The 13,510-nt window shown below is 42.0% G+C and overlaps 1 protein-coding gene across 1 annotated transcript in view; it reads left to right on the top strand.

Moving 5' to 3' along the window:
* tnrc18 (trinucleotide repeat containing 18) overlaps positions 1-4,944 on the top strand; it is a 45,009-nt gene extending 40,065 nt beyond the window's left edge. Inside the window, exons 30-31 of the mRNA XM_061090930.1 lie at positions 171-245; positions 600-4,944. Of these exons, the coding sequence (XP_060946913.1) occupies positions 171-245; positions 600-806 (282 nt within the window). The 3' untranslated portion in view covers positions 807-4,944. The remainder of the gene's footprint in view (positions 1-170; positions 246-599) is intronic.
* Positions 4,945-13,510: the final 8,566 nt, after the last annotated feature.

Raw genomic sequence — 13,510 nt, 5'->3', positions numbered from 1 at the left:
CCATGGATCAGTTTGAGCGCCTCTTAAAGTCAAACTAAACTAAATAAGCCTTTATTAGCAGAGTGAATTACAACACTTTGTAAGTCTGGTTCAAAAAAGAAAAACCTGACTGAATATGTTTCTTTAGTTTGAAGCTTTTTCCTTATTCGAACTGTATTTTTCTTCTCCAGAACTGGGATCAGATGTGTGGTCAGTCTTTACCGGCAGCGATGCACTCTTCTATCCAGAGGAACGACTTCATGGAGGTGAGAGGGAAAAAATTTTTTATTGCACGTTGGTGCAGTAACTATCCTCAGCTTTTGAAACCCATTAAATCATGGAATAGATGAATGGTTCTTAATATGAAAACTGCCATTGACCCGGAAAATCTCCTGCTGGGTTCCTCATATGTGAAAGACAAACTCTGACAAAGTAAAAACTTAAGTGATAAGATTGAATTGTAAAAGGAAATATGAAGCGTCATACTTTCCTTTAACCTGATAAGATAATTTTATTCATACATTTAGCCAGTTATGTCCCTGTAAACCCCAGAGGGCAGTAGATTGTCCAGTTGAGTGTTGTATACGATAGAGTAACAGCGTGCGTCCCCTCCTCCGCAGCGCGCCCTGTACCAGTCGTCTCACAGCGACGAGAACGACGTGCAGACGGTGAGTCACAAGTGTCTGGTGGTGAGCGTGGACGAGTACGAGCAGATGACCCACACGCGCCGCTACGCCGACAGCGAGGACCTCTACTACCTGGCCGGCACCTACGAACCCACCACCGGCATGATCTTCAACACTGACGGAGTCCCGGTCATCTGCTGAAATAAAAACAAACTAATTGTGACCCGACCTAACGACCTTGGACCTCGCTGAAACCGGACCCACGGTCTAATCACTGGTCTCACGATTGAGGTTTTGGCTCCAGAACCATGACGCCCTTCAACCTGACTGTCACGAGCAGCCGCCTCCACCACCACAGACACGGGAGACACTACAGACAGTATTAAAAAAAGGAACAAGTCTCCTGAAACATTTGCACACACAGACTCCATCGTCACAAACTGTTTTTCCCTCGTGGTCGTGTTCGCGGGAACGTTTCAGAACACGCCCGAGTGCTTCAGTCACCTTCTACGTGTAAATATACTCTGCAGAAAACACACTTACGCCCACATGCACAGACACGTGTAAATACTCACCTCATGTAACACACACACACACACACAAAGTTATATAGAGGAGAATATGAGTGTTTTATTTTCATGTAACAGATTTATGTCAGAGTACTTTTTGCTATAAGAGGTAAAACCGTCAAGGAGCTTTAATGAACTGTGAATGGTGATACAGGAGAAAGGTGTCTGTCTGTCTGTCCACCTACAGATGGGGGGGCGGACGGACACACACACATGCCGTTGGTGTGACGTTGTGATTCTGATGTTGCCGTGGTGATGTTACAGTCATGTTACAGTCATATAAATGTATCTACGAGAACAGCAGGAGCGATGGACAGATGCAAAAAAAAAGGAGAGACGCACAGAAAGAAAATAGAGAGAGAGAGTGAGAGGTAGAGTTGCAATCCAAAAGAGAGCACTTATAAAAAAACACTTAAAGTCTACCCTCCTTTTATTTAACCCCCTTTGATCCCCCCACCCCCCTGTGACAATCCTCAAACCCGAGCAGGAGAATCTGTCCTCGCGAGACTAGAACCTCTGATTCCCTCAGACTCAGGCTGAAGAGAGAGAGAGAGAGAGAGGAAGGAACCTTCTCATTTTAATCTTTTGAGTTCCTTACGTTTAGAGGAAAAATCCACCCGGGAATAACTTGAACACTGTTTTTACATTTCGTTGTCTCGCCTCTTTTGCACCGAGGTTGAACAGCAACAAAGGGAAAAGTGGATCTTTAGAGCAGGCGCCAGTTTTCTGCTTCTGGGGCGTGGGAACAAAAAATATTTAGACGAGGAGAAAAATGGAGTAAACTTAAAAACTTGCAAAGTAACTCCATGAATGTACGGAACGAGACGAGCAGTGTACGAGTCCCCGAGGTGGATTTTTCCTTTTCTTTAAGGTCGTAAACACTCGCAGCCTTTCCCAGGATGCATCAAGGTCGTGGCTCTGACGTTCAGTGTAAAGCTGCCAGCACTGATTTGATCAACACAATTACATTTTTTACCGCTCATCCTCTCGCGCTCAGAGCGGCTGCGGTGTTTGCGACCTCTAACTGTCCCGTGTTGGATGTGTTTTATATTTCTTTTGCTTCTGCTGTTTTATGGACGTCCATCCGACCCTCTTACGATCACATTTCACCCTCCAAGCTCTTGTTTGACATGAGTGCACTTTGAATTAGCTCTGCTGCAGAGGAGTGTTGTATACGTCTTCCTAGAGTATTTGCCTAAAAACCCACACACAGAGACACACACACCTAGCCCACACCCCTTCCTACTCCTTGTTCTTTTTCGGCTCTCTCAGCTGCTTATGAATTTTTTCTATGTGCCTAGTTTAACCGTTTTTTAGGGTGAGACTGTTGAATGTTGTGCTCGGGGTTGTGAGCGTTTGGGTGGCCTTCACTCTCCCAGGCCTTGTGATGACGAGTCACCAAATCCCTCGTAGGTTCCACACCCCCCCCGTTCTCCCGCCGTTACCCTTGGCTCCTCAAGGAGCTGGGGGGGGGGGGGATCGGACTGGTATTTTCTCCAGTCTGCTGACATAGGGAAACACAGTTGTTCTGAATGATTTCGAGTTGAAACAACCCTCCGTTCCTGAGCTCTTAACCCACTTGACTACACTATTGTGTATAGAGTGTATCAGATATATGAGTATACAGTAAATGCTGTATATACCGTTTATATCTGTTGGTATCATGTTGATTTTCTTGTATGTTTCTTACCACGTTGCCGTCTCTCTGCGTCACTGCAGAGACTGAAGATTGTCTTGTTGATATTCAATAGGTTTAATATTTTCTACTCTCTTGAGATCTTTTGGTTTTTGTCTGGATTTGTCTGATTTTATTTTAAGGATATATCATAGTTTTATTCTCGCTGACGCGTCTGAAGGATGACTCAAGATGTTGATGTCGTTAACGGGACATTTTTCGCAGATAAAATGACAAACGACTTCCGCCAGCGTCTCAGCACGTTTATGTAGAATCCTGCCATGATGGCGACCCAGTAAAAATAATGTTGATGATCCGCCGACTCTCTTGGGCTGAAAGTGGTTGAGCAGGTACAGAGTCGCTTTATGTTTTCTGACATTACACGATGCCAGAAAATCACATCCGCTAAAGCCCCAGCTGCTGCTGCAGCTGCTGCTCATGTTTGGCAAACAGGAGTCGGCTGTTTGAAACCCAGCGTTCTGCAGACAGTGGATCTCCGGCTGGTTCCTCAGCTGTGGGGGGGGATCCGGTAGACCCGTCGTACCTGTGTTTGCAGAGTGAACAAGTTAAAGTGCCCAGTTATGAATGTTTGTTTACCCCTGGAGCTGCTAAAGCACTTTTTTTGTCTGTGTGAGAGAGACACACACACATCACACTCTTTTCCCCTTATATTATCACTCAACCACACACAGGGTGAATCTGGGTGATCTGGTACATTGGGGGATGTGGGACACCGGACGTCCAGTGTGTTTATTTCCTGATCTAACAAAGTAGTCAACCCCAGTTTTACTGCAGTTTTGACACAGTTGTCCGTGATTTTAAAGTTAAAAATCTGTCATAAATAAGATAATGTTCCTATTTGTTATCAGATTGTGTTCGTCGTCCATTCAAGCAAATAATAATAATAATAGTGAATTTTATTTCACGTCACCTTTCAAGTTGCCCAAGGACACTTTAAAATACATACAAAAATAAACATGAGTAAATTAATTATAGTGTCGAAAAAGTGTTTTGTTCCATTTTATCAAATGTACATAAACAATTTAATCAATTATACATTTTAAAATGTGGGATCATTATTTAAGTTCGCTGCTCGTTCTTTATGAAAACATATGACTCCCTACATGTTTATATGAATTAGTGAGATTTATGTGAATAATTTCCTTTTTCCTCTTCTGTCTGTCATGATGCTTTTTAAAATGTGTTGATACAGAACTTTGGCCTGCATTAAGATTCAGGCTTTTTTAACTACTCATATTAGAAAGTGATACTTCCCAGGTCAGCAAATTCAGTTAAATATCAGAATAGGTTGCAGAAGTAAAAATGTGCAAAAGATCACCCAAATTCTCCCAACACGTCTTTATAACCCTTAAAGTGAGTTATTGCCTTCCGATGTCTATAAACCCACCATCTCCATCCAAAGTCCAGCCTTAGGCCTTCAAACAGGGTCCAACACACACACACACACGTATTCCCCACATAGCCTTCATTTGGTGTCATATGTTTTAAGAGCCTGGTGTCGTATATGTTATGTCTATCACCGTTTATATGTTTTACTTTTGGTCTCGGTCTGATTTAATTTTCCTCATCTCCTTTTTGTTTAAAAAAAATGTTTCGCGTCCCTCTCTGAACAATCGTCCAGGCCGCTCCAGCAAATTCTGCTGACAGGCGCCGGGAGCTAGCTGCTAGAGAGAGAGAGAAAGAGAGAGAGAGAGAGAGGTGGACTGGAGGCTGGTTCTTCGTCTGCTGTTCCTTCAGTATCGTTATCGTCCTGTTACAGAAAAAAAATAAAGATTATTTTGAAAATAAATAGAAAAATCATCTAAGTTTTGTAAATGATCCTTCAGCGTTGAGGGGAGAAAAAGCAGAATATACTTTGTACACGTGGAATCTTGTAAAAATGCAAAAAGAAAACATTTTAGGGATGAATCTGAAACCAGATCTATTCTGTTGCTCTATACTGTACGTGTAAGTATTTGTCTTTTTTTTTTTCTTTTTTTTTTTTACAGACAGCAACCATGTTTATCAGTGTTTCTTTTAAATTGTTTTAGTAACTCAGTATTTTATAGTTAATCAATAAACAGATGGAACTGTACTGTGGCTGTGTCTCTGAGTCTCTGGCAGGAAAACAATGCCTTTTAATGATGTTTGTGTTTCTATTAAACTGCACTTTTCATTTTCATCCCCCTCTTTGACTCGCCTTGTTCCCCTCGGGGATAAATCTGCACGAAGAACGTTTAACTCCTAACTTTAACTTTGTCAAACAACTTGATGAGGTGGCTGAGATATTTTAAAGGCGCAGTTTGGTAATTGGTGCACTAGCGCCACCTTCTAAAGTGGAGTGTGTTCGAAATATGAACGAAAACATGGCTGAGAGGTCGTATACATTTTGCAGTGAGATGGAAATGTATTGTTTTTAGTCGCAACCAAACTCAATGGAAAAAGGAACATTAACAACAACTACCTACAATACCACCAAAACCATATTAGGGAAAACATTATTTTAATGTCTACTCTGACTCTTTTAGTTTGGTATGTGTCCAAAACACTAACAAAGAGGAGGTGGAGTTTATGAGTTATACTGCAGTCAGCCACTAGGGGGTGATCGAGATGCTTTGGCTTCACTTTTGAGGAGCTGTCATGTCGTCCATCTTTATAAAGCCTAATATGAAGCTGCAACCAGCTGCCAGTTAGCTTAGCTTAGCATATAGTCAGGAAACGGAGGGAAGCAGTTAGCGTGTCTCTGACAAGGCTCATCAATAAAAAGTACTGATCCACGGAACATAACATTTAGTAAAAAGGCAAATTTTCATTTTTACACTTCTTTTGTAGAAATTAAACAGAAAAGACCGAACATGTTGATTGGGGGGGTTTCGTCAGCTTTGGACAGAGTTAGGCTAGCTGTTTCCACCTGTTTCCTGTCTTTATGCCAAGCTAGGCTCACTGAACTTAAATGTGTTTGTGCCTGTTTCAGTTTGCGAGGTCTGTCCCTTTAATCAACAGTGGACTCCATCGGGCCTCCATTTTGGCAGCCCAGTAATGAAGCTGCTGGTTGTAATAAAATGGAGGAAAGTTCAGCTTCCTCTGCAGAGCTGACCGCGGGAGACACACTTTCCACCACTGACCGGTCATGACTCTGCACTCTGAGAGCTGCCAAGGGTGTGTGTCTGTGTGTGTGTGGCTAAGTGTGTGTGTGTGTGTTTTCTAGATTCCTGTGTGTCCACGTGTAATTAAATCTTTGCTGACGTGAACTGAGCGTGTTCCTGCTTCATGGTGAGAGCAGCAGTCTGAGGTTCGGCCGCCTTGTTTCTCCCAAAGGACCAAAATCAGCACAACACCAGAACCTGCAGGGAGCTTCCTCTGACACACACACACACAAACACACACACACACTCTCCATCCTGCCTCAGCAGCTCACACACCCTCCAGTGGGTGTGTGAGCATGCACTGCTCTGATTGGCTGACACCACACAAACACAGGTTTTCTATAGGCTGCACTTTCATTACAGTTTGAGCAGAGGGTGTGTGTGTGTGTGTTATGTATAGGTAGCCTATCTGTGTGTGTGTGTGAGCCCTCTTTACTGTTGAATCCCCCCCACCTTCGTGTGTGTATACATTTATCTCGATGAGGAGCGTTCTGAGCAGGGACCCGATGGAGTGAGGAGATTTAACTGACCTGCACTTTATCAAAGGGCCGTTTTTAGTATGCAGGGTTAGAATCAGGTTTATGTGTGTGTGTGTATGTGCTCTTGTACAGCTATCTTTGTGAGGACTAGTTTGAGTGTACAACCCACAGAGTGAGGACATTTTGGCCGGTCCACACTTTGTGACCCCCCTTTAATGGACTGTTTGGGTGTTAAGAATTGGTTTTAGGGTTAGGTTCGGTTTAGATTAAGGGTTAGGGTTAGGCATTTAGTTTGGAGGGTTAGGGTAAGGGGCTACGAAATGCATAAGGCAGATGAATGTCCTCACTAAGATAGCGTGCGTGTGTGTTTGTTTCCAGTTTCCCAGGAGACAAGTCTCTAAGTGAGGAGGCGTTAAAACACAGAACAGTTTGAAAGGATTGTTATTTCATTCTGGAGTCGGCTCACTAACTCACAACTTCAAGTCTGTTCTATCACAAAGAAAGAAAGTTTGTTTAGTTTTATTATATTTACAACTCAAACTGTTCTTTCTCCTCCTTCCCTCTCTGTCTTTCCTTCTCAGCTCTGTCCCTCTTTACTGCCTGAAGCCTCCTTTGTGAACAGAGTTTTTTCCCATTATACATTGTGACATTGCTCTGGTGCCACTGGGACCATAAACAATGGTCCTGTGCAGTTCATTTTTGGAGCTGATGTTTTGAGTGTCAGAGAAAGAGAAGGTTTATAATGTTAGTACCTGATCTGTGTATTTGTTTAATGGTAGGGGTACATATGTAAGTAAATATGTAAAGAGAAAATTCTGATGGTTACAATAAGAAAAAACTAAGAAATGATTTGCACCCTCTTCATTTTAGTGCATGTACTGTATGTACGGGTTGCATGTGTTAGTGTGTGTGTGTGTGTGTGTGTGTTTGTGTGTCCTTTGTTTTCTGCGGCTTTTGATCTCTTTACACTCCGTCTCTTGTTCTTTTGCATCTTGTGATAAATCTGAATGTGAAATGACAACTGAGCCTCACAAATATTAGTTCAGAGTATGATACCACATGGATGTGTGGGTGTGTGTGTGTGTGTGTATGTGTGTGTGTGTGTCTGCGCATGATGTGTGATGCGCTGCATATCAATTAGCTATCTATTATTCATGCTGACAACATAATGAATGAAACATCACAGTCTTTGTATTTCAAGCATGTTTACTTGTCTTCCTCTCTCTTTCTCTCTCTCACAAACACACACACACACACACAGGCAGCTGCTGTTGTGCGCTCACAGGCAGGAGTGACAGTGTGAATGAAATCTCATTGTAACTGTGAAGACGAGACGATGCCCACTGAATACCTGACGACTGAATCCAGCAGCAGCAGCTCGTCCTAATGAAGGAGCGAAGACTTCATTAAGGAAACACTTTCATCCGACTGTCCAGCTGCCAAAAACCCAGAGAGGAGATATTGATGTGAGATTCATCCGGTTTGTCTTCATTTGTAAAAACTCTATACCCAAAAGTGAAGCCAAGGTGTCACGGTTGCCCCCTGGTGGCTGGCATAGGTAATAAATCTAGCCTCCAGTGGACCGCTATGTAAGCTGACATGGAACAAACTGAAACATCACGTACAAGTTCAATAAACTATACTAAGTTAGTTATTTTCACACTTGTGTTTTCCAAAGTTTTTTAAGTTTTAAGTTCCGATGCATTAAATTGTTAGAATGCAATAATTACATAATCAAACCTATTAGATATGTTTTTATAAATGTAGAATTTAAAAGGCATTGCTATAACTAATGTACTTTTATCCATGGTTGTTTTCTAAATTAATATTAATTATTCAGAATAAATGTGCAGCAGATAAATTCGGTATTTGAAATTAAGACAGATCCACTAGTAGCTTAGCTTAGCAGAGTAGCAGCAGAATGCTAATTTACATCTTAGTTTTGGATTAAAGAAGAAATTCATGATGTGGTTTTGCTTGAGTTACTTTTGATTTAAATTGTAAATTCATTCATTAATTTCAATGTTAATAATAAATGTTAAGAGAGCTGAGAGAATATTTGTTGACTCCTCATATTCCCTCTTTTTTGCAGAGGTCAGTGTAATATATTATAATTTATATAGATAAATTAAAATAATTTATTTAAAAAAATACATAATTATTATTTAGTAATATTTGTAATGTTGTAAAATCTTAAATACAGTCTAACAAGACAGAGAATGAGATGGCCTGAGGGGGATCAATGCTGCCACCTGCAGGTGAAGGCCGTCACTCACTGCCCAGGAAGTTAAGTGTTGGCTTTCATTTTGATTTCCTGTTTCACAAACACAGAGTTTTTATTGTCCTCTATCCATCCTGCTTACGAGATGTATCTGTGCATCGTGTCACTTATCATGGCGCCTCTGTCTCTCCTTCCAAACAATCCCTTCTTCTCTGACTCTCTCTCTTCATCCATCCATCACCGCCCACTCCCTCTCTCCCCTCATCCCTCCAACCCTTCATATTTCAGCCATTTTTCTTCATCCTCCTCCCTCTCTCTCTCCTTCCCTCCTTCACCCTGGTTACATTGCCCTTTTCTCTCTCTTTGTTTCCTCTCTCTGTCGCTCCTCTGCTGCTTGTCATCCATCTCCACCCTCCTCTGCCTCTGGAACTCCAAATATAACCTGTGTTTATCTTCCTCTGTCTTCCCCACTTTGTTCTTTTTGGCTTTGCTCCTCTGTTGAGTCAAGTTTTATTTATGAAACGTAAAAACAGAAGAGGAGCGAGAAAACTCAGGAGGAAAAACCCCCTTTTCTCTGAGGGACAGATGTGCAAAGATGTTATATACAGAAGTGACACATTTACACTGTGGAGCTCATTGAGAATTAACTCTTATTTGGGACAAAAGGATACGAGAGACAACACACTTTCTCAATGCAACTACGACAAAACATCAGAAAACACTGAATTTCTAAATGTGTAAAACCATGCAAACTGCAGGGTGGCCATGCAGCATGAAGGTTCCTGGTTCGAATTCCATTTTGAGTAGGGTCTCTCTGTGTGGAGTTTGCATGTTCTCCCTGTGTTTGTGTGCGTTTTCTCCACTTTGTCGTCTAAATAGTCTGCAGGTATGAATGTGAGAGTGAACGGCTGATTGGCCCGGTGATACACTGGCGTCCTGTCCTCCTCTCACCCTAAATCAGCTGGGATTAGATGGTTTCTAGAGAAATTTCTCCTCCTGTAACTGTGTTCGATCCAAACCACAGAAACAGCAACAATTCCACTTGTATCTTTCTCAAAATCAATAAACTGTCATTATCCATTCAAACAAACAAGCTGATTGCAGAGACTCTGCATTTTGTATTTCATGGCTTCAAGTGATGCTGATTAAAGGCACAACAAAGAGAAGGAAACAGGTCGGATACAAGATGCGTCTAATGATGCTCGTGTGGGAGGGAGCAGGGCGGTTATCATTTTAAACACTGAGCAGAACTCTGTTATCCTTCAACTCTCTTTCTACCTTATTTTGTCTCCTCCATCTTTCCTCTCCTCCTGCTCCTCCTGCTCCTCTCTTCCTATGTGGAGCAGAATGACTAATGATCAGTTGCTCTGTCACACGCCCTGCAGCTACATCCAGAATTAGCGCACACACAAACACACACTCACACACATGTGAGCATGCATGTTCACACACACACTCAAACACACTGTATGAAGTCAACCAGGACACTTTGACCTCTGAACACTATGAACACAAGTTGCAGCAGGAGATTAGGATATTGTCGGATCCAGTATTGTGTGTCTTCTGCAACCGAAAGGGTCAAAGGTCAAGAAAATATAGGAGGATTCGCTTTGCAAACCTTTTTCTTTAACTCTCCGACACAGATATGAATGAAATGCTGATAAAAAGACACAACCTCTGTTCTGTAAAACAAACTCTCCTCAGGAATCTGTTTGTACTGCACTGACCATTCTCGGCACAGCGGCGCCCCCTGCTGGAAAGAAGCAGTGAACCCAGATTTCTTTCAGGCACAACCATAGGGCACAACAACTTCATCTCATCCATCGACCCCTCCAGGGAGAATTCAGAGTCTTGCTCAAGGGCACTTCAGCAGGGAAGATGTTTATCTGAGGACAACCAAGCAACGTTTCTCCTCTCTAGTGAGAAACCAAATTCTTCCAGATGAAACCTGTCACACCAGCTCAGACACTTCTCAGAAATAACACCAACATATTGTGAGGTTTCCTGGTGACGACCTGTTCTGCTCACAGCTGTTTCAACAGGAGGAACAAAAATCACACAGGCTAAATGCGGTCGCTTCCTGTTTTGACAGGCACAGAGAAGCTGTGATCTGAACCACCATCTAAATACGTAACAGCAGGAAAAAGGAATAACGCACACACAGAAATTAACAACTGTTTATTTAGCTGCTGATGGTAAAACGACGAGCGCAGACAGACCCTTGCTGTTCAAGTGAATTCATGAAGCTCATGTACAATAGAATTAAAGGAGAAATTTGCACCTGCTCTGAAAGTTCCAAGATTAAGCAAAAAAAAAACATTATTTTAGAGCAGAAATGTTTGGATTTAAATATTGAGAGTTAAATCCACATCCAGGCCTGGTTCCCCTCATGAGATAATTTAGCTGTCACTACTTAATGGGCAATAATCAATCCTTTAATTATATATATTTGATTTTCATCAAAAGCTAATCAAACACCCAACCACCAGGCAATAATGACACCGGCAGAGAAGCTGAAGCTCTAAGAATAATCACATAAACATGATCTGATTTACAGTGATATCACTTCCTGGATATGCAACACCATTCTCTCTGCACCACACTGATATTTCACAGTGTCTCAGTAGCTGTAGAAACTCTTTGCTGTGAATGGTGAGAAACTTGAGCGTTATCGCACTGATAAAAATAGACAAGCTGACAAATATTCGACCTTGGGGATGAGATAAAAAGTGGAATAATAAGTTTTACTACCCGGCCCTGTGTGTTTGCATGAGAGAGCTCAGTCACCTGCAGCTGAGGAGTGAATGATGTTCACCCACAGCAGTGAAATAACCTCCAGACTCCAGTCGCCTCTGCCACGGTTTAGAAAACACTGCCCTGTGTCAGAATGTTAAAGAAAGAGACTTTAAATATTCCTGGATCCAGACCCTGATCTGAAACTGCAGCAGCATTTAATGTGTTTTAGTTTTTTACCCATTTCACATCTTTCCCTCAAGTTTCATGTAAATCCATTCAGTTGGTTTTCCTAATCGTACAAACAACCAGACCTACATCACTACTTGGCGTGTCTCGGCCCTTTGCTCTGTGCAGTTGGCTTAAGGTTTTTATTTTGGGGGGTGAAGCCAAATCTGTTGATAAGCCACTGACGTCAGAAATATGACCTGAAATTTCAATTATTCATCACCAATGAAAAGGAAATCAACACAGTTCAGTTACAGAATGTTTATAATAGGATTCTAAGGTGAAACAATCCAAGTTTCATGATTTCCACTGAACAGTCTAAACTGGTTTTAATCACAAACCAGTACGCTAATCTACAGAAAACCACACCCCTCATTTCAGTTGATGCAAATCTATGTTCACTTCAATTCTCCACAGACGGAGAGAAACGGGAGCGAGGACACTTATCGTGTCCTTTAATGAGACACTGGACCAAAAATACCTAAAAAACACCTTGACACCGAGCAGCTCAGTGAGAGTGGGGGGGGCCCCGGGGCAGTGGGGCCCTGTCAGCACAGCAGGGAGCCTACACGCAGGAATGAGGTTAGCTCCCCCACGCCACCCTCACCATTCTTCAAACAGCGCAGACTGTCGGCTCCATTCAGGCCGTCACCTTCATAATGTCGTGCACTTTGTGGCGCTCCACACACACAGGCCTGTTTTCTTCATAATGCATAAAGAGTGAGTTTCCGACCGCTGAAAGATTCATCAAATCCAACGGGAAACACGGAGGAACTAAGAAGTGGAGGAGGTTCCTGCATCTGTGTTGGGAGGAAATAGGCCAAGGTCCAATGGTTCTCTTAAATTCAATCAAGCTGCAAACTCATAGATATCAATCTCTATTGAGATCCATGAATTATTTTCTGAGAAATCAATGAAAATGTTGAAAAACGCCATTGCAATGTTATATAAAGTGTAATAATAAATCCTGGATCCACACCAAACTTGGATGGCTTCTTCCCAGACCCACAACACATCCTCCCACCAAGCTCCGTGACAATCTGTTCAGTACTCTTTCAGGAATCCTGTTCAAAACCAAACAAATAAACTGACAAACAAATGGACGTTGGTGAAATAAAAAGCTCTGCGCCGCCTCCAGTGCATTTTATTCTGTAAATGTACAACTTGACATTCACTCTTTACTCGGCTACGAACACTGATCAGAAACAGGCAAAACCTTTTTGGCACTAATCGTCTTTTCCCCCCGATAATCATCACGTGGACGTTACACACAGACACAGTTCAGAGGGACAAAGACAGAAACAAAGATTTATACCAACGTTTTGTTCTCGTCTCAGGATGAGGCAGAAATCTGCTTCCTCTTCTTTTACCGTTATTCTTTTTAACAGCAGCTTTTTTTTTTAGATATACAACATAAGGCTGAAAAGAATGAAAAGGAAAATAAATACAACAGAAGCTTTTTTCATTTCAGATCAGACAAACAAGCAGATGGAGGATTAAAGCACATTTCTTTTTTTTTTGGTGATACATCAGTGTGAGTCAATTAAAACTCCACAAATCAAAAGGTTTTCGACAGCTTCAGGTCTAATAAACTGTAACTGTACATGTTCTAATTCTGTCTCTCAGTGGTGTCGGTACTAAATACGTCTTTTTATATCAAATTCTTATTGTTTTTCTCTTCCTTTAAAATATAATAACACTTTTGTTGACTCACCCTGAGCTCAGGAGTGTTAACATACATTCATATGAGGAGTGGGTGGCTGTTAATTAACTGTCATTAACAATGATGTCACTGTTTATGTCTCTGTGCCGGAAGCAGCCGGTGGTCAGAGGCGTTTCAGGTTTTCCATCTGT

Source organism: Limanda limanda, chromosome 17 (genome assembly GCF_963576545.1).
Source record: "Limanda limanda chromosome 17, fLimLim1.1, whole genome shotgun sequence".
NCBI lineage: Eukaryota > Metazoa > Chordata > Actinopteri > Pleuronectiformes > Pleuronectidae > Limanda > Limanda limanda.
Note: the sequence above shows the minus strand (reverse complement) of the source record. Positions and strands in the feature narration are given on the sequence as shown.